This window comes from Palaemon carinicauda, chromosome 19 (genome assembly GCF_036898095.1).
Source record: "Palaemon carinicauda isolate YSFRI2023 chromosome 19, ASM3689809v2, whole genome shotgun sequence".
NCBI classification, from domain to species: Eukaryota; Metazoa; Arthropoda; class Malacostraca; order Decapoda; family Palaemonidae; genus Palaemon; species Palaemon carinicauda.
This window is the reverse complement of record NC_090743.1, coordinates 7,266,740-7,288,770: the sequence shown is the minus strand read 5'-3', so window position 1 is coordinate 7,288,770 and position 22,031 is coordinate 7,266,740. Positions and strand designations below refer to the sequence as shown.

Here is a 22,031-nt window from a genome sequence, read left to right as displayed (position 1 = left end):
CAGTGATAACACGTTTACCTGGCATTTGCGTGGCGGCAGATTGAGTTTAAACTTTTTACTGGGGAGGCCACTGCTGTAGTTGGACTTGCCCGGCTGACGTTCTTATGAATATCTTTTCTGATAAAACTGGATCTGAAACCAGATATATTCAACCTATAATTTTTATCAGTCCATCTCATTTGTTGATATTATTTCCATTTTCGTCCTTTAAAAGCAAATACCTGTTGTCGCCCTGTTCCTAGAGTTTTTTCATCAACTTGATGCTTCTTCCTTATTTAGGGTCTCCTCAGTTTTGGTCTGATTATGTTTACGAATGTCTTGAGTTTTTAGTTTTTTTATGGTTTTGAATAGCTTTGCCAATTCTATTTCATATCTCTTGCATTTACCACAATTTCTAATCGTTTCGTTATTACGTTTTTTTTTTTTTTTTGTGCTTTCTGATGGTTTTCCTTGATCTTGTTTAGGATCTTTTCCAACTACTTCTTGTGCAAATGTTAAATTACAGTACTATTCATTTATGATTTACTTCCATTTTATATTTTATAAGTTTTTTATAATTATAAAGAATTGTCTTTTAATATTAATGGTTGACACAAAAAAAAATATTATAATTTTTCATTACTTATATCGTTTATTTATTTCCTTGTTTCCCTGCTTACTAGGCTATTTTTTCCTGTTGGAGCCCTTGGGCTTATAGCATCTTGCTTTTCCAACTAAGGTTGTAGCTTGGCTACTACTACTATTAATACTACTACTACTACTACTACTACTACTACTACTACTACTAATAATAATAATGCCAAAGCGGAACTCCTCAGATTTTTATCTATTTACACGATGTTTATTTTCTTTCCTGGATTTAGTTTTTCTCTTTCTTTCCTTAAATCTAGACAAATTTTACTTCTCACCATTCTATGGTGACCACTTGACTTGATCATCATCATCATCACCATATTAATCAAGTGGGAGAGACCAAAGACGACTGTTCATCTTCCGGTATGTCATTCTGCGCAAGTGTTGCCGAATTTGCATGTTTGCGCAGACAATCAGTGAAGCCAACCAAACAATTCAATAAAACCAGTGTTATTGATTATTTTTGATGTTTTGAAGGTAGGAGAAAATTGAATTTTAATATAAAACAATAAAAAAGCGTCAAAATTAAACAGATATAATTCTATTGTATGGAAATCGGTATGATATACGAATTTGCATATTTGCGCAGACAATCAGTAAAGCCAACCAAACAATTCAATAAAACCAGTGTTATTGATAACTTTTGATGCTTTAAAGGCAAGAACAAATTGAATTTTAATATAAAAACAATAAAAATTAAACAGAGATATGATTCTATTGTATGGAAATCGGTATGATATATGAATTTACATATTTGCGCAGACAATCAGGAGAGCCAACCAAACAATTCAATAAAACCAGCGTTATTGATTACTTTTGATGTTTTGAAAGCAGGAACAAATTGAATTTTAATATAAAAACAATAAAACTGCGTAAAAATTAAACAGATATAATTCTATTGTATGGAAATCGGTATGATATACGAATTTTCATATTTGCGCAGACAATCAGGAGAGCCAACCAAACAATTCAATAAAACCAGTGTTATTGATTACTTTTGATGTTTTAAAGGCATGAAAAATTGAATTATGATATAAGAACAATTAAAGTATGTCAAAATTAAACAGAGCTATAATTCTATTCTATGGAAATCGGGCAGACAATCAGGAAAGCCAACCAAACAATTCAATATAACCAGTGTTATTGATTACTTTTGGTGTTTTGAAGGTATTAACAAATTGAATTTTAATATAAAAACAAGATAAAAGCTTCAAAATTAAATAGAGAAAATTAAACAGAGCTATAATTTTATTCTATGGAATTTATTAATCAGGAAAGCCAACCAAACAATTCAATAAAACCAGTGTTATTGATTACTTTTGACGTTTTGAAGGTATTAACAAATTGAATTTTAATATAAAAGAATAAAAATGCTTCAAAATTAAACAGAGATATAAAAATTAAACAGAGCTATAATTTTATTCTATGGAAATCGGACAGACAATCAGGAAAGCCAACCAAACAATTCAATAAAACCAGTGTTATTGATTACTTTTGACGTTTTGAAGGTATTAAAAAATTTAATTTTAATATAATAACAATAAAAATGCTTCAAAATTAAACAGAGATATAATTTTATCCTATGGAAAAGAAAAAGAAATTCGAACGGAAACGTTTCATAAGTTGGCATCACTTCTTCATTAGCAGAAGACAGAAGAGCTCCGTGTTGTAAATACAAGTTGTCTCCTCATTACATAGGTAATTATTTCCTTCCACGTGTATGTATTCACCTCATCTAGCAATCATTACGGACGTAGAAATCTATCTATTCTAATAATATAATGTATTTTTCATTTAGTAAAGAGAAATTTGCACGTTAACGTTGAAACCAAACGGATGGGCAGCCGTCGCCATTTAAGGATGGGTTTGGTTTCATTAATACGGTAGTTGGTTGTTTTATTTCTCCCTATGACTTTTCATTGATCCAACTGTTGTTAAAGATTTTAATTTATTTGTTTAATATCCGATTAGTTTTGTTTTGAACTGGAATGTATTACCAAATGTGTAATTCTCAAATTGCATCCCCTCCCACCAGTGAAGCGAACGCTTGATGCAAGGACAAAATTAGGCATCTATTTAAGTAATTATGGTTTATTATATGATAATATCCAACCTGGAATATGAATCTTATGTTTTCCTAATACTGTAGCTATGTTTTGTGCATATTATTGGTGCAAAATACTGGTTTTTGTAGCCCGTTATATAAGCCGATCTCAGATGGAAGCTGTTATTGATTTTTTTTTTTTATTGATTTTTGTGATACAATATGCATTAATGGCTAATATATATATAGATCACGCCAAAACCACCATTGTAATAGGTTCTGGGCCTTAATAATTCAAGTATCGTTCAATTAGAATGCTAACACTAATCTTGTAGGTCCATTTATAAGTTTTATTTTACATTACCACAAAATTCGGGAAAGGATTTGGAACCTTTATAGTTCGAAAGGACAGAGACGACAGACAGAAAACTATATTTTACAAGGGAAACAGACAGAAGAACACTACCTAACCTAGGATCCTTATTCTTACCTTCTTACCTACCAGGGGGCGTGGGAAGTGTCCCAACAAACTACATTCACCCTAGTTTGAGCCCCGTGACTCGTCGGGTGATACTAATAGATATTTAGATATTCACAAATTTTGGTTTCCTCCTGCTCTAAATTTTCCTAATTTCGATTTTGATCTGCACCCATTTCACGTGTAGCTTCACATAGGGGCCCAGGAGCCTTTGTATATCAGCGGCTAGTTCCTCATGCATTGATTAAAATTGGACCTGAACTTTCCCCTCCCAACCTAACCTACAAGCCGTATCCTTACCTATATACCTAATAGGGGGGCTAACGTCCCCCTGCGGCCCCCCTTACACTGCCGTATTCTAAGTTAGCCATAATAATACATACAGGTGGCCTCTATCATACATACAACCCGGGGCCCATTCAACCTATTGCATTCATTTCTTGTAATTTCTTTTAATTTCTTTTAATTTGACGGGGTGTATGTATGATGACGGCTGATTAAGAATACTGCAGTGTAAGGAGTGTCGTAGGGGCGTTATCCCCTTATTAGGTTAGTAGGTAAGGACGTGGCTTGTAGGTTAGGTTAAGGGGGAAAGTTTAGATTTGCTGATGTCCATATTTTATGCTCGCTGGAGGAACTGGCCGCTGATATACAAAGGCTCCAATTTGACATTTATGTTGAAGCACTCTCTGAAAGTAAAAAATATTGCTAAAATAATAACCCATATGGTTTGGCATGCGTAGTACACCCATTAACCCTGGCTAGGTCCATACTTGCCTGCCAAGAATGTTCAATTTAGAGCAAAGTTATGCACAGCAGGGTAAAGACCAATTGAAATAATTGATTAGATCACTAGGAATTTTATGATGCTTCATTTTTGTCAAATAAACCATACAGTATATTTCTTTAACTAGTTATCTTGTGTTTTTTATGCATTTCTGATCATTATTATTGGTGCAAACCAGTCAATTTTGTTTCCCACCCGAAAACACCAGTTTCTCTCTGCGATCTCCCAATATTGAGTTGATAGGTAGGTTAGGAAAACTCATGACCCAGTGGTTTGCAGCAATAATCATGGTCAGAAATGGATAGAATATAAGATGACCATTAGAAAAATATATGGTTCTATTACTATGGGTGTTGGAAAAAGACCTCTATATTATAATTACTTACAGTTCACATTTTCGATTGGAAATGTAAAATAGTAAAACTATTTTGTTCCGTAACCGAAATACAAACCACGCTATTTACATTGTCGCACGTGCGCGCCAATGTAAATAGCTAAGGTTTGTATGGTTAGGAAAAATACAAATTATCTCCGAATTTGTCATTTCAGATGCATGTTACATTTTGGGAGGTACTCATCAATGCAAGAATGCTATCATTATTCAGATTCAAAATGATAGATGAACTGTGCCTCCCTTTTTTCTAAACAGACTCTTCTTACATATCTCATATTACAACATCACTGTAATGTTTTTGAGACAAGATATCTCAAAACAAATTACAGTAAATGAATGATAGATGCGAAATATGTTTACTAGAATTATAACATGAAGTGATTGAACTTTGAATTTATAGGGCTTGTTCAATTTTCTTGCCAAGTTGTTTTTGATAAAAATTTGTTAAAATGAATATTCAAATATGCTTTTCTCATTAGTTATTATAGTATTTGCAGCAGAATTTTTAGGTAGTATAGTATCATGTTATTATACAGTACTGCAATTTATTTTCATATATACAAGCTATTGTAGCACTGTATTTAGTTTTTAAGAATATGTAGATAGAATTTTCATTAACATTCTTTATTTTCAGGTGCTAAACACACAGAAAATGGTTGGTACCAGAGTTTATGTTGGCGGTCTCAGCTACAGAGTTGGAGAGAGAGATCTTGACAGATTCTTCAGATCATATGGCAAATTAAGGGACATCGTCATAAAAAATGGTTTTGGGTTCGTGGTAAGTATAACCTGTTCGTCCATGTGTTGGGATCATATTATTCCTTGTTATCCTTTAAAATTTAATTCCTTGGAGAATGAAGATTCAACTTGGGTGTGGTGGTATAGCTTTGGATATTGTGCCGGATTTAATATACAAATTGATGTGTCAGTCCTTAAAACTCTTCCCCTGCATTTCCTTTTAATTTAATCTAGATAATTCCGCTAGCATTTTGCCTTCAAATCTTTAATGTCCCTCAACTGGGATCCTAAATCCTTTATATAGTATAGTAGGTCATTGGTTTGGATTGTGGGGAGAAGGTTCTGTTAAGGTAACTAGACTTCAGGTAACGAGTCTAGAAATCTGCATAGCCTGATGCAGAAACCTTACAAGAGTTCATTCGAGTTTCCTTTCTTAATTATGATAATGTTTCGTAATCTGCACTATTTAATTCTTAGATCTAAAGTTCTTTTGGCATACTATGTTGATTTCTTCTTGTGTTGGTAATTTAGTGTACTTATTGTATAGTAATTAATGTATAGTGGATTGAGAAATTACTTTACTGTACTCAATTGTACAGTAACGACTGTATAGTAGACTATCTGAGAAGTTTGGTTTAAGACTGCATCTCTACATCAGTGTTGAATTGTTCTTATTCATGGACATGCATGGGTTTTGTCTGTTTTATCCAGAGGGGATCAGAATGACTGGCTGCTCTGTAATTTTGTTTAGAGAGGCTTCCTTCCTTCAAAGAACAAGTGCGTTATTAAAGTGTGAGGGATTGTATTTGTTAAGGAACACATAAGAATTTTCCTAAGTAATTTGTATTTTTCCTAACCATACAAATCTGAGTCCTTTTAGGAAAATTATAAATAATCTAAAAATTGCGATACTTTTATGACCCAATTAATCCAAATTAAATTTCTGAAGTTTGCCTGGGAAGGTTAATTTACTAGTTTGGGTCCTATGTTTAGATATGGTCATAGAAAATGGGAATAGGGTAAACTACACAAAATTCTGGTCGGTTGGGAAGAGTTACCAGTAACTCCTAAGAAAGTAGTTCTAGGTAAGTATGTTAGGAAGAATACAAATTACTTAAAATTTGTGATGTTTGGGTCCTCTGTTTAGATTTGGTTATTGTCTCCCAAAGTTTTGACTGGAATTTTGAAGCCAATTCACTGCCTTGTAATCCTCCATTCTTACATTATCTTGATGACTGGTTGATTCCCACTGCTCATGTTCTATCTTACGTACTGAATAGAAAACTCATTGATATTTATAAATAAACATTCTGAATTACATTGGTTAGTGTTTTTCATGTTAGAACGCATTAAAAATACAAAGAATTTTTTTTTTTTTCCACAGGAATTTGATGATGATAGGGATGCTGATGATGCTGTGTATGAAATGAATGGCAAAGAATTGCTAGGAGGAAGGTAAGACTTGACTGCCTTGCTTTGTATATGTACAATGTTGAACCAAAATATAATGTTACATAGTATATATGCCATTTTAAAGTGTTTTGAGCAACTTTCTCTGAAAACTAAGCTTGTTTTACCTATCTGTAGAATAATTTGATTCATGTAGTCTAAACTAATGCTAATTTGCGATACTGTATATCTGTTGCAGAGTGACAGTTGAAAAAGCAAGAGCAGCACCCCGGTTACGATGGCCGAGGGCCCCTCCTCCTCGAGGATTTCATTCCAGGTAGAATAAATCCCCAGTATTGTTAAATTCTCATATTTTCCTGTTACGAAGTTGTTTGTAAAATTATTTTTCTCTAGTCTCTAGGACCATGTTCATTTGTTCCTACATTTATACAAATCATTGTCCTTTAAATAGGAATGTGTCACTAGCGTGAGCTGGAACGGCCATTGACTATTACTAGTTCACCTTACTATATGGTGTCACTTCTATCTTTGGCTGCAAAGTTTATGGACAAAGTCATTTCTGCTCTTGTGTTTATTAGATCTTTTCTTACTTTGCTTGTGATAGCATGGTTTATTTTGTTATGAGTGCTTTCACTTAACAGCAGAAGGTCATAGAAGTTACCGTGTGGTAAAGTGATACTTGACCCTTTTGAGGATATAATTCAGTACTCTACTTTTGCAGAGATCATTCTGCCTTTAAGATCGCAATGCTTATGAGATGAAATTCTCTTGGAGCATTTCTTGGTTTACTTGGAATTACCAGTGTTCACTCGTTCCTTTGTCATTAACTTGGCATACCTGACGTTCCTATGTGTGAACATTGTGGAGTGCCAGTGTTCTTTCTCTCAAATTTCTCTTCGCTGGGTGAAAGAGGTGTTCTTTAAGTAAGGCCTTTAGCTTAGTTCCTTCAGATTTAGTGATTACCTTCTCTGGGAGTGAGTGACAATACTCTCTCATTAACTGGTACCTTTGTGGTCCGTCAAGCAGAACAAAGTACAGAGGCTAGGGCAAGCTTGGCCATTGTGCTCACTTTTCCTATTTTCTTCCTTGACAAGGGAAAATTGTTCCTTGCCTTTAGTGTGCCTCTCTGTCTCGAGCTCTCGGCCAACCTGAACCTTTAGGGGTTTGTTTGCATTTCCAAGCCTAGCAGTAGACCGAAATGGGTATTGGTCGTGTTGCTAAGAAAGCCTAATACTGCTGAGGTGGATGTAGATTGTTACTTCTCAATTAGCTTGAGATCATTCAGTAGAAGGTGAGATCAATGTGACTTTTAGCTGTTTGCACTAAGTCAGGTGAACAGTCCTTCCTGGACCAGACACCAACTCATTTGATGATCAGGGGAAATGTTACAATCTTTTCCCTTTGGAGGGAGAGGCCCTTGGTATGACTTGTCATATTGGCATGAGGTGAGTGGTTCCATATTGGTTCAATAACTGATATTAGGAGGATCCTGGCCCTGTTAAGGAACCCCATGTGGCCTCTTCCTCTGTGGGAACATCGTCGTTGTGTGACCAGTTTCTTCTCCGAAGAAGGCTGACAAGGAAAAACTATTTGCACTCATGTAATTTTTCTGTTGCTGCTGTTTTGATGAACAAGAAGTAATAGTAGTTCAGGAAGACTGAAGTGCTTTACCGAGAGCTTTGAGCTGCAGTGCAGAATTGTACACTCCTACTACGAAGCGTCTTACGAGGCTCTAAGCATTATCTCTCCTTGCGAGCAAGAGAAATAGAGTGCTGACCCAGTCATAGAAGGTAACTCTGAATAGAGCCAAGCCTTCTGTATTTCCTTACTCCCTTCCATGTTGTGGGTGATCGAACAATTGTGACGCTTTTATGATGTGTACATTGCAAATGTTTACTCTTTCTAACAGTAGGCTATTTTTATTTACCTATAACATGGCAATATCTTTCCACTTATCAAAGCTCCCTCTCAGAGCTTGCTTTCTAGTCCAGTGTATTCTGAAGGTAACTCGGACATTCTACAAGTATTTTTTCTAAAGCCTATCCGTATACCAAAACATAATATATACTCTTATATACTTCGGATATCAAAGACTTCCCGTGTATAACTTGCAATCCTCACCATATCTTGTCACCCTATGTTACATTTCTTACACATTACAAAATTTACTCCCAAACCTTTCCCATTTCTTCATTTCTTGTTACCATAAACTTTGTTTTGGTAAATTATTTTTGTGGTGAGCTGACTGGTAAACTAGTTTTATGTAGAGTAGTCCGGTTATTAAGGTACATATTGAGAATAGACTATGCATTTCCCATATCTTTCCTTCTCTATCCTACCTCTATTAATGTGTGGAAGTCAGCAATATGAACATCGAGGGAGTACCATAGAAATAAACAGAATTTAGTAATAAAATGAACTATTTCTATGATCACCTGATGTTCATAACCATGCCCTCCCTCCTTATCACTCATTAGTGATGTTTTAACTTCAAGACTGAAAGGCAAACTTGATGCGGTATTGCTGCACTGAAATTTTGCTATCAAACAATATCTCAGTACTTCACTGTGGGGGGAAGGCTATTACAAGGAATTGGCCATAAGGTAGACATCAATAATTAACCAGCTTCAACAGAGAAGCAATACAAACATTGGTAACTTTGGAATTATTTTAAAAATTTCTTTTGTCTCAAAATTTTCTGAAACCTGTCTTTCTCCAATTAGTGGTGCAGTGGTACAATTCCATTTTAAGCTTACAGAGACTAAAGTACCTTCATTTTTCACTGCAGATCTTGTGTTTTGGTACATTAAATTCCCCATCTGGTTGTCTCTCTTTTAACTACATCAGAGGCCTTGACACGATTTGCAGTATGTGGTATAATTTCTACATCTTGTGTGTCAGTATTCTGTGTTTGCTTTATCATAGTCTACTTCTGTTGATTACTCTGGCATGAAGCCAAAATAAGTTTCACATTATCCATTTTTCTTAGCCTTTCTTTCTACATCCCTTAGTAATTTTCACAGCATTTTCAATATTTATTCTTTTGTAATTTATAAACTATGATGCATTCTGTTTTTCCTGAGATTTCTTGTGTACATTGTTTATATTATCCTCATTAAATATAAATTTCTTTTTAAATATTTCCCCCAAGTACAATCATACTTTAATTATGCTCTCTCTCTCTCTCATATTATATGTTCCTTGTTTTATTATGTCCTATATTTAATTCCCTATTCATAACAATTGCTTACTTTTTTATCCAATATGCAGCCGATTTGGTATGGCAGCTCGCACAGATTATCGCCTGACGGTTGAAAACCTGTCCAGCAAAGTTTCTTGGCAGGTATGTAAATGCTTTTAAAGCTGACTTGCATTTGTTTAGTGTTATTGAAATTCATGATATATATATATTTATATATATGAAAGTTTTTGTCATATCTATCCTATTGTTAATTTTTTTTTCTGATTACCTTTGATGTATCTCAGTATTTTGTATTTTTAATATTGATTTGTTCCTCCTTTTAACTCTCTCATAGATTAGACACAGTATGTAACTTCTTTAACACTGTTGGAATGTAGCAAGAATAATTGCAGGGGTTGTTTTGCACATGTTGAGCTATTAGCCAACTTGCGGATTTAACAACACTCCTCCTCCGATTATTTTCGTCTAGGTAACAATAAAGGAAAAAAACCCTCATGTAGATTATACACTCCAGTTGGTATTGGAATTGGTGGTGAAACAAAAAACATTTGGAAAGCGTTAGGGAAATTGGGTATGTAGGGCGTTTTAATTCATATACCTGACCACTTGACTGCTAGTTTAAATGTTAGATGATATTCTTTCATTAGTTTTATTTCTTTATTGTATTCATGATAGTTTCTGTGGTGTAGTAATGAAGTGATGCACAAAGGAGCAGGTAGGTCATGGTTTTGTATAACCTTCTGACCTGCTGTTTTTATATTTGCCCTTGATTACTTCCTGTCATTTGATGTTATTGATGATTCAGTCTTTACGCAGTACTTGATTTGCAATGTGAGAATTTGTTAAGCTTTTGTTTATTGGCTGTTTTGTTAATCATAGACATATCTCTCTCTCTCTCTCTCTCTCTCTCTCTCTCTCTCTCTCTCTCTCTCTTGAGGTTTGTTTTTCTATGTATAACTGTTTCTCTCTCTCTCTTGCTCTCTCTCTCGCTCTCTCTCTCTCTCTCTCGCTCTCTCGCTCTCGCTCTCTCGCTCTCGCTCTCTCTCTCTCTCTCTCTCTCTCTCTCTCTCTCTCTCTCTCTCTCTCTCTCTCTGTCTTCCCTTTTTCTTTCTCATGAGGTTTGTTTCTCTATGTATAACTGTTTCCCATGGCTCATAAATATTTAGGTGCTTATCCTTGCCTACTCCTCAGTAATGATTTTTGTGCAAGTCTCAGGGATTTCTGTATGTAGTTGACTGTCAAAAATCAAAAGTTTTGCTTTAAGCATTTATAAAAGAACACTTCTATGTTTACCAAATTAGGCCTACGTATATTTTTATTGCCCTTGACAAGTGGTCACTGGTAGCTGAATATAAGTAGAACTGGTGACACAAAGCACTTTATTTAATTTGGGTTTGCTTGAAGTAATGTTGCTGAAGAATCTTTCAATTCATAGTTTGTCATTCTAATGTTCTTGTCTGCAATATTTTTGTATATACCATTGGAAATTATTAAAGGTGCTGCATGCAGAAATAATGTTTGTACTAATGGGATCCGAGTTACTGAAGGAAAGACCGAAAATAATTTAGCTGCCTTTTTCACTGCATTTAAGATAGTTGTTGAGTGGTCAAAGACTACTACATTTGGGTATGGGAGTAGGTACAGTGTTTTATACTGTTTTGATAGGATTCATATGTAGGGTGCAAAGATTTATGTCCACCTCACGAGATGTAGTCAGTATTTATAAGAAGTATTAGATACTAATTTGTTCAAGGAAGCATACACTTCGGGTTTCGTCTCACACAAGTATATGATTTCTTTAGGAAAATGGTGGTCTACTTGGATTCAGGGATAATGCTTCTTTTGTCATGCATGTTTTGTAGTTTAGAGGTTTAGCTGAATAATGGTAAGTATAGTGGGTGGTTTATCCAAGAATTACTCTGGATTTTTTTTTTTTTTCTTTTCTAGTAGCATTTCATTATATTTTGTTTTGGGCTCTTGGGAGCATGAGAAGTAGTGCCAGTAGAGGAATATAATCTTCTTGAGGGTACTTGAAAATGTAGCTAAGTAGCAGAGTTGCTATTTCATTGTTAAAACAGACCTTAACTCTTTGCCGATGTCTTTTAAAGACAACGTAAGAGAGGGCAGGAGAGATAGCTTGAGGCAAGGGAGAGGAGGAGGGACGCGCAAGGTCGCGCAGGAAAGGACGAAGGAGCGTCGTAATGGGCCGATGATGATCATTCAGGCGAGACGTTGGGTTTCGTCTTACGATCGAGGGGGATCATCCGGACCCGTCCGAACGCGGGCCCGGGTGGAACAGTGGACGAAAGTGGGGGACGAGGACGTGGGACACATTTTCCTTCCTGCCGCATTTCGTAGGTGTGAGAGGAGGATGAGGACTCCTCAGAGTGGTGGAAGGAGCTGGTAGGACATCCACGGTACTACCCAGCCTTTCACCTCTAAGGCTACCTTAAAAGGAGTCTGTGCTAGGCATGGTGTTGGAGTCGAACAACTTACTTCTGTTCAGAACTTTCTCATCATCCATGCCCTGACTTGCTGGCCGGGTTTGAACATTTAAGGACAAATCTGAAAGGCTTTGTCAGGTCAACAGTTTTTGCCTTAGAGGTATAATAGGTGACATGTAAAAGCCCATAACAGTATTCAGTTTTTAATATAAAAGTAACAAAAAGAGAAAAAGTACACTATGCGCATCAACCTTTCATGGTTTTTCTTCTGCAAGTATTAGCACTGTACTTCTTTTTTTATTAGTTATAAATTTTTTTGTCATTTTATCTCATATTTTATTTATTGTAATAAGAAAATCCTTGGCCTGATTTCAAAAGTTGATAGGTTTACATGGGCAATAAGATAGTTTATAAAAACTTCATTAGTATCTTGTAATGTTCTCTGGAAGCTGAAAGTATGAAGTTAGTCCAGCAGACCTTCATTATGGAAGACTGTGTGTGTGATTTTTTTTTTTTTTCTAATTGGAAATATATCCTTCTAAGGTACCTGGAGGGGTCTTTTGAAGGACCCGGTGGTCAAGGTTGAGGGGAATTTTTGGTTTTGGCAAAAAAAAATATTATTGCTTTTTAATTTTTAATGATCCTATTAGGATTATGTTTTTGTAACTTGATGATTTCTCTACAGGACCTCAAGGATTTTATGCGTCAGGCTGGGGAAGTGACGTATGCGGATGCTCACAAATACCGAAGAAATGAAGGGTGAGATTTTTTGTTAACCTACTTAACCCTTTTACCCCCAGGCTATTTGGAAATTTCCAACCCTTAACCCCCAGGGGGTTATTTTTTTCCCAGCACATTTTGCAGTATATTTTTTTTAAATTGCTCTAACAGCCTTAACTTTGGTCATAGAGAGGTCAGGTTGGTCTCATTCTCTTGGAAAAGGCCTGAATTTTCTCAAAAAATTATCAAAAACATGAAAAAAAAATTTTAAGAGGATTTTTTTGCAAGGACGTACCGGTACGTCCATGGGGATGAAGGGATGGCTTTTGTGAAACGTACCAGTACGTCCTTTGGGGGTAAAAGGGTTAATTGATTTATTGCTGTTTGAAGGGTTCTCTAGTACATAAATGGTTTGAAGAGTTATTCAGATTAAAAATTTGCATTATTTAGTTGCCCTAGATTTATATTACATAGTTTGTTTTTGAAAGTAGACATGTAAGTCAAAAGATTTAATTGTTACTTTGATCATAAAGACGCAAAGTATGTACTATACATTACTTCCAGTGATAATACTGTGACTGGTAAAAAAAGTTAGTACAAAGTTTTAATGTACTTGATTATTTATTTCAAAAGTGTGATGTCAAAGCTTTATCAGTTACTAATTTGCATTAGGATTTTCCACAATTCTGAATGCACTCAAATTAGACAGCTTTGGCTTTTCCATTGTATTTATTGATTTTTTTAATTACATTTTGAATCAACTTTTTACAGGGTAGTAGAGTTTGCCACTTATGCCGACATGAAAAATGCTATGCATCGTTTAGATGGGAAGGACTTGCATGGAAGACGGATTCGTCTGGTCGACGAATCTAAATCTCGCTCATCGCGCCGTTCAAGAAGATCAAGATCAAGGTCGTCATCTCGGTCAAGATCTCGTTCCAGGTCACGTTCTCGTTCCAGGTAAGATTGTCTGCATGTGCGTTTATTTATGGTTTTATTGCTGCTCATGTGTCACCCTAGCAGTACCAGCTGAACTCGGTTGAGTCCCTTGTTAGGCTGGAGGAACGTAGAGAGTAGAGGTCCCGTTTTTGTTTTGCTTCATTTGTTGATGTCGGCTACCCCCCAAAAATTGGGGGAAGTGCCTTGGTATATGTATGTATGTATGTTACTGCTCATATTACTTTATGCAGCAATTACAGGTACAGGGCATGATGATGTACAGTCAAGTTTTGAAGTCGGCTGACACCGATGACCAGTACATTCCCAGTGTAGAATGCGTTTAAGTTTACTGGCATCAGTTTTGGCAATCTTTTGAATTTTACTGTATGCCAAAACATTAAAAACATTGCTTTCCATACTCTGAATCTTCCTCCTAACCTTTGGTTTTTCCTTCAACTTTCCATGATTTTTTTTTCTTTTTGTTTTACATACTATCGTGTTGAATTTGAGTAAATTTATGAAAGAGCCGACTAGGGATGACAATTAGTTCAAAATCGTCTTTGCATCCTGAAATGGGGAAGTCTTTTGATTGTGTGGGGTTCCCCGATAATGGACATGTTCGCCACATACTTGAACAAGAAACTCCTGGTGTATTACTCTCGAATCCCATACCATACTATGATAATACAGGATACATTCCAACACCAGTGGCATGGGCTGGACATTGTTCTGAATGTTCTGTTAAAGTTATGGACAAGATCAGGGAATCATTGAATTAAAGAGTACAGTATAACAAGCAAAGTTGTCTGTCTTCTGCAATTGATTTCAGCAAATGGTTATAGGTCTACTCAAAGCCACTATTCCATTAATTGCGGACTTTTTCGTGTTCCTATGAAAGATCTTTCTTTGTCACAACAATAAAAGATTATTGCTCAGCCTTGCGCCAGGTCTTCAAACTGAATATAAGGAAAGGAGAAAAATTTAATCTTTGTTCTAGTTCATATGGTAATTTTGCCTTCCTGGAAAAATCAACTTTTGTAAAGGAATTTTGCTTTAATAAAATCCCAATTTTTTTGCTTTCTTTTCTATAGAAAAGTAGTTCTCACATTTCTTGAGAATAAAAATTTTTCTTCTTTTCAAATAGTTATAGTATAATCTGGAAGGAAATGTTTAATTTCTTTCTTTGAAAAAAAATTTATTACGGAAGTATTCTTGTTGTACTGTTTCTGCCGTAAGCAGGCACTGTATTTCTTCCTCTACTTAGTGATTTTGGAAAGATATAATACATGGCATAAAAATGCCAAATGGACCGTTTACTTTCTGCGTCTTCCTTTTCTGGGGGTAAGAAACAAAAACCTTTGTTGGTAGTTCATATCATCTTCCATTCAGATCTATCCTTTTTGGAGTTCTCAGAAACCTGTGCCAAAAAGAGACAGTCATCCTTTTCAGATATGGTGTTGCTTATGTGACACAGTGAACCTATCCCTGGTGGAAAAGCTTACTGGGAGTTGGAGACCTGTCATAGACCTTTACTGTTTGAACTAGTTGGTGTTCCAAATGAAGTTCAACATGGAAACCCCAAGCACATTCTTGAAGGCATCAGAAAGAAGGACTTCCTGTTGATCATAGACCTGAAAGTTTCATATTTTCACATTTCTGTTCTTCACAGTTCAAAAAAATACTTAAGATTCCTTTTCAGAAACAAGATTTACCAGTTCAATGTGTTGTTTTTTTGGCCTATCCACTGAACCACAGGTATTCACTCTACTATTTTCTTTAGTCCCTGCTTGGGCTCATAACATGGGTATAAGACTCCTGAGGTACCTGGATGACTGGCGGCTTCTCCGGGCAGAATTAAGATCACTGCTCATGTGCCACATTGATCTTGATATTTGTAGAGAACTGGGGATTCATCTGAACCTATAAAAGTCCAGCTTGTCCCTCGTAGGCATGGATATAAACCTAGCCCAAGCAAGAGCGTTTCCGTCCTTGAATTCAAAGGTTCAGACAAGGAGCAGCATCTTTTCTCGAAAAAGAAATCTCTTCTAGCTCATGCCTTACAAAAACTTCTGAAGTACCTTTGCTCATTACAGTGGGCACTGAAGAGCCAATGGTTGCAAATACCAGGCTCCCCATCAGCAGTGAGAACTTGTGGTGGCTGAAAGGAGAGACCCTGTTAGCCAGAACACCCCTATAAGTTTCTCCTCCAGAGTTTCTACTTTACACAAATGCTTCACTCCAGTGATGAGGAGCCCATTTTTGGAAAGAACAAATTTCAGGGGTATGGTTGCAGGTGGTCAATTCTTTCCCATATAAACTACCTCGAAGTGACTTGGGTTTGTATAGCTAGGAAAAATACAAATTATCTTATAAGATTTGTAGTTTTTGCTGTAAAATATTCTATGCAGGTTGCATTAGCATACTATATCGTGTTCAATAAGTATCAAAAGGATAACAGCCTAAAGATTGTTTTAAGAAGTATGTACTTGTAATTTCAAAATTGTGTACTGTATAATCTGATTACTCCACTGTATTTGGGTTGATGTTCTTCAAGTTTCATTGTTCATATATACAGTACTGATAATAAGTTACAAGGAAGTTGTAAATAAGCTTTAACTTTCATATATATTTTCCTTAACTTTAATTCAAGGACACCATGTCATGCTAAAAGACATTACTGTACTCTTTTTATACTAGCCAGTGACATCTGATTAGCTTTTGTGTTCTTTGAAACCTGAAACACTTGAAGATTTTATAATAGCTGAAAAACTACTTGTGGGATATTTGTATTTTTATGTGCAAATCTTAAGGTGTAATACAAACACAATCACATAATTTGGGGATGGCTTTTTAATGAAATTTCATTATTGCCAGCAGGTCCCGGTCCCACACTAGATCCCGAAGTCGTTCACGTTCAAGGTAAGCTCTTTTTGTTATGAATATATTATTTTTGCAGTATAATTAATCCTTTTGTAAATGTAATCTCTCGCCACATGGCTATTCACTTAAGTAGAGCAAAAATTTAACTTCATGGACAAGCTCACTAAATGGAACTCGTTAACTAGTTGAGGTATATCAATTCATAGGTAGATTAGACTCCTCTTTGGATGTGTTGTGTACTTTTGCACGGTCAAATTAATTCCTAACAGTACAAACATTGAAAATAAAAAAAAAAGTATTAGCCACTTTATAATTGATCTAAAAGTTCATTCATTTGTTTACTAGAAAGTATCTATACTGTACATGCTAAGCATCAAAATTTAGAAATTTAATTGAATTTTTTATTAATTTTATATAGCTTTTATACTTTGTAGTTGGCAACATTTTTGTGTTTTGTTGTTTCAAATTCTTGGAAATGTATAAGTAATATTTACTTTCTAAAGGCCATGAAGGATCTAAGTATTTACTGTAATTTTATTTTTTATTTTATATTTTACATATTTCTGGGAGGAACGTAGAGAGTAGAGGTCCCCTTTTTGTTTTTGTTTCTTTGTTGATGTCGGCTACCCCCCAAAATTGGGGGAAGTGCCTTGGTATATGTATTTATGTATTATTTAATATCCTGTACTTTTGTTTTAAATTTCAGGAGTGGTGGTCATAGTAAAAAACGCCGATCTAAGTCAAATTCTAAATCTGCATCTCGCTCCAGATCTCGTTCTGGTTCAGACAGATCCAAGTCCAGGTCAAGGTCCAGATCTCGATCCAGGTAATGTTTTATTATTGGTAGCAACTTGTTGTAGCTTAGCATACTTCAAGATATAGTCAGGGCTCTCAAGTTTATGTATATGAAACCTTCGACTCCCAGTATCATCCTTGAATATTAAATGCTAAAATAAAGTTGTTTTACCCGACCTTACATTGGTCCCTATGTCATACAATAACGATGAAGTATTGTACTGTTTAGTACTTCACATGGTGGTTTATTAAGGTAGTTATCTGGTTTTTATAAAATGATAGCAGGTTGTAAGTACTTTTTTATGTTCAGTATGAAGAGACCGGTTCGTATAGAGTATCTAGGAAGAATACAAATTTCATAATTTTTTTTTTTTTTTTTTAACTAGAATTCAAAACGAGTATGTCCCTATTCATGGTACTATCTATTTCTCTTTGTGTGAAATTGTAACTTTTCCTGGTCACTGAATAAGTGAGGAAAGTGTGCTACCACTGTGTAAGTAGTTATTGAATGGAGTTACTGGAGCTGAAAGGGCCCTAAGCCAATACTATTTAAATTTGTACATAACAATTTAGAAGTATCAATCTTCCTCTCATGGAAGGGAGATTATTTCTGAGGCAATAAGCATTAGGTCTTGTTGAAATCTATAACCCTTTCTAGGGAGAAAGAACGGAATCGCTTATTTTAAGCCTAATTTCTCAAGATCAGATAGTTTGTCGAGTGTAACTCTTTTGTATGTTCTCGTATGTATTCCTGCTCCATTGAAGACACTAATCATGGATCTGCCAAGGATCTCCATGGGCTACATACATCTCTTGACTGTTCCTTATGGGAAATTTAACTAGTGCTGTCAGTGGATATGAAGGATTTGTAATTTCTATTGATCTGTCAGTCTTCACAAGTACCTCTAGTTTGTCTTCTGGGGTGTGATCTAACATTTTAAAGCTATTAATTTCTTTTCATTGAGTTAATACAACTTATATTTATTATTGAGGAGGAAGAGAAAGGCAGAACTAGACTTACATTATCACAGAAGAGTTTTCAACTTGCATGAATCTCAAGAGTGAGCGAGCTAGGTTTATTCCTGGCATTCCATGCAACTTTTTTTATTTTTTCTTCTCTGGTATATTCAGTAATAACTATGCCTTAGAAATGCAGCTATAGGAGCATTTCACTGGGCGACACAGGTTCCTCGCCCAGAAATAGATTTTCCCTTCGTCAAAATCCCTTTATTATTACAATGCAAGGTTATAACCAGATAGAGAGTTTTCATCTATCTTTAGAAATAATCCTCTATATAGAGTTTTCATCTATCTTTAGAAATAATTCTCTATATAGAGTTAGATGTCATGTATCTTTAGAAATAATCCTCTATATAGAGTTTTCATCTATCTTTAGAAGTAACCGTTCAACTTTTAAGGCCTCTTTAGACTAGAAATGGTAGTCCTTTATGTAAGTTTGTTTATTTTTCATCATGGGTTAACCCCTTTTCTTTCCAGATCAAGATCTCGAAGTCCGACACAAGAAAAGAGCAAGAGTAGAAGTAGGTCAAAATCTGCAGATGGTGACTCTGAATCTGATGACGGGAAGTAAACCTCGCTTATTAAAAGAATATCTATATATATATTTGTAGCTCTTTTTGGGGAAGTGCTTATTCATGCAAAAGGAGACTACCACATACAACATCATGATGGTGTTACACAAAGCATGAATTTACATCCTTAAATTGCTTAGCCCAGCTGGTTGATAGTCTGTGTAACCTCTAATTCTAGCAATTAACAGTGGTTAGAATAGTCTGACCTTATAATTCTGGCAATTAACAGTGGTTAGAGTAGTCTGACCTTTATAATTCTGGCAATTAACACTGGTTAGAATACTCTGCCTGCATTAGAAGTCCCTCACTATTTTGATCATAGGCTTGCTTCTGCTTTGTCTAATATCATGATCACCACTACATGAATGGAATTTTCCTAAAACTTCATATGTAAATAATTTCCTCAACTACCAGTCATCCTATTGATATTGCTATTAACCAGTGTAACTGTGATAAATATATTTCAGTTAATATATAGATGATGAGGATTGTAATTGTACAATGCTAGGTTACGTTAGCAGACAAGGCTGAAAAAAAGGGACAAACTATAGAATAAATTAGTGACGTATTTGATTTATAGAATTTACAGGAAAAGGAAGGTTGATCTAGGATCATCCAGAACATACACAGTATACACTTTCTACCTCTCAATAAGTAATATATACTTGAAAGAATTTACTGGTTAGAAATCTTGAGTATATATGATGGCATTATTTTGAAAGTACTGTATGGGGTATCATTTTTATACATTACAATACAGTACTTGAGCAGTTTTTGCACTTGTAAACCATAGTATACAAGTAATAAACAAAATCCTTTTCCATGTGACGAGCTGTTGTACTGTAATTTCCAAAAAGAGATAAAGGTCTGGAAGCTGCCATTAATCTTGGTACTAGTAAACATAAAGATTGTAACATTATAAATGCACTTTGTACCAAACCTTAGGTTTTAATTTTCTTGATTTGAAAAGGCATAATTTAGTTCAGAAATTTGCAGCAAAGACAATTTTTTTATAGCTCTGCTTGCCCCTTACATATGAACGATAAATGGTTGTAGTTGTCCTGATAATTCAGATTTATTGAGTAAGACAAGGTCTACGAAACTTTGAGAAAAAACTTTGTTGCAAGTACAATTTTTGGTTACTGACTATCCAAAGATTACCTAACCCTAACATTTCTATCACTACAATACTGAATACAAGTACTCTTTTATTGGAGTTGAACATGACTTTACTTAACATCGACAACAGCACTTGTGTTTATAGTGACTTTTCATTGACAACAGCAGTTAACATTGGTGTTTATAGTGACTTTTCATTAGTTTTAAAATTTCTAATATGAAAAGTATACAATAACATCAGTTCTTCACAATCACTAAGTAATTTTTTTATTTTGATTTGGTATCAGATGGTGTACCACCAGCTGGTATGAACAATTTAAGATTTATGTAATAAAATGTTCATGTAGTGGGAACTTTAGCATTATTTCTAGATTTGAAATACTCTACTGTTCGTGCTTATGTAGTACTCTTTGTGTTCACATCTTGAGCAGCATTTTACGTATAGTATTTATTTTACCTTTGCTGTTCTTCTGTAAAGTTTTGTACTTAAAACATCCAAGCCATGTCATATATCTTTACCTAATCAAGATACAAAAGGGGGTGAAGCATACATTTACATAAATTCTTTTGTGTACTGTATTTCGAATGAGGATGTTTCCGTTACTGGTGAATGTAGTATTGTATATAAGTAGGTGTCTGAGTGTGTAAGTGTTAGATTGGTCTTTAATTGAATATTCACTTTATATGGTACTGCTCTGATTTGTAATCCAAGCCTATACACAATTATGTATTTTGAATGGAGTTAAAAATGTACCTGAACATTGTAATGTAGGTAATTTAGTTTTATATTTATAAAATTTCATCATTTTGACTGATATTTGGTTTAATGTAGATGTTAGCCTTCAAGGTGTTAAAATTTTTGCTTATGTAGATGAATGATATCGAAAATTGATATGTTTAGAAGCTAATTAATAAAACATATATCTAGTAGCAACAAGAAATTAAGTTACACTGAAACTGTAACCTTCATCGGAGTATTTGGATTAGGTTGATTGATCCAGTGTGTTTGATTTTGTTTGAGGCCCTTGTATGAGAATTTGTACCTGCATATTGCAATTCTTGGTGGAAATGTTATTCCAATGTTTAATTGTTCAATACCACCTTTAACCCTTTTACCCCCAGGCTATTTGGAAATTTCCAACCCTTCTTAACCCCCAAGGGGATTTTTTTTCCCAGCACATTTTGCAGTATATTTTTTTTTAAATTGCTCTAACAGCCTTAATTTTTGTCATAGAGAGGTCAGGTTGGTCTCATTCCCTTGGAAAATGCCTGGATTTTCTCAAAAAATTATCAAAAATTTGAAAAAAAAAATTATAGCATTTTTTTGCGACGACGTACCGGTACGTCCATGGGGGTAAAGGGATGGCTTTTGTGAAACGTACCAGTACGTCCTTTGGGGGTGAAAGGGTTAAAATCTGATTGAACTGTTTTATTTTGATTAAGGATATATATCTAACAAACTAGAAAGCAGTATGTGACATGAGAATTGTACGTCTTTTATCCTAGAGAACTTTAAATTACACAATACTTCAATGGCCAAAAACCCAACAGAAAAATATTTAATTTTTTTTTTCTAAAAATTTAACCATTTAATAAAAGGTGTGTAATTTAAACAAATATTTTTAACAAACATTTTGTGGCTGAAATATGTATTTGTATGTAACATGATTATTCTGAATACTATTTTTTTTTTTGGATTTCAGACATTCCACCTTAGATTTTTTCTTACAGTATTTTTGCTTTAATTTTTTTTCATCATCATGGAATGCAAAAATCCTGATATATTGTTCCTTACATCTAAAACTATGAACTGGCTCTTTCTCATACTAGCCAGTTTAAGTATATAATATTATGAA

At 34.8% G+C, this 22,031-nt stretch overlaps 1 protein-coding gene across 3 annotated transcripts; it reads left to right on the top strand.

The window, feature by feature from the left end:
• Window positions 1-2,228: 2,228 nt before the first annotated feature.
• On the top strand, window positions 2,229-21,083 carry LOC137658419 (serine-arginine protein 55-like). 3 transcript variants are annotated; one of them, XM_068393116.1, is made up of 10 exons: window positions 2,229-2,331; window positions 4,971-5,114; window positions 6,459-6,529; window positions 6,723-6,800; window positions 9,755-9,827; window positions 12,816-12,889; window positions 13,622-13,810; window positions 16,667-16,708; window positions 17,376-17,495; window positions 18,962-21,083. In XM_068393116.1, exons 2-10 carry the CDS (start codon window positions 4,989-4,991, stop codon window positions 19,053-19,055), a joined length of 867 nt encoding a protein of 288 aa, XP_068249217.1. In that variant the 5' UTR covers window positions 2,229-2,331; window positions 4,971-4,988; the 3' UTR covers window positions 19,056-21,083. The 3 variants fall into 3 exon arrangements, with proteins under 3 accessions (XP_068249217.1, XP_068249215.1, XP_068249216.1); XM_068393114.1 differs by having other exon boundaries at window positions 16,664-16,708; XM_068393115.1 differs by lacking the exon at window positions 2,229-2,331 and adding an exon at window positions 2,497-2,516 and having other exon boundaries at window positions 16,664-16,708.
• Window positions 21,084-22,031: the final 948 nt, after the last annotated feature.

Excerpts from the sequence above, each read along its gene's own strand:
- LOC137658419 (XM_068393114.1), top strand. The coding sequence starts at position 4,989 with ATGGTTGGTACCAGAGTTTATGTTGGCGGTCTCAGCTACAGAGTTGGA. Across the intron at positions 9,828-12,815 it reads CCAGCAAAGTTTCTTGGCAG|GACCTCAAGGATTTTATGCG; the intron begins GTATGTAAATGC and ends ATTTCTCTACAG. Across the intron at positions 17,496-18,961 it reads AGGTCCAGATCTCGATCCAG|ATCAAGATCTCGAAGTCCGA; the intron begins GTAATGTTTTAT and ends TTTTCTTTCCAG.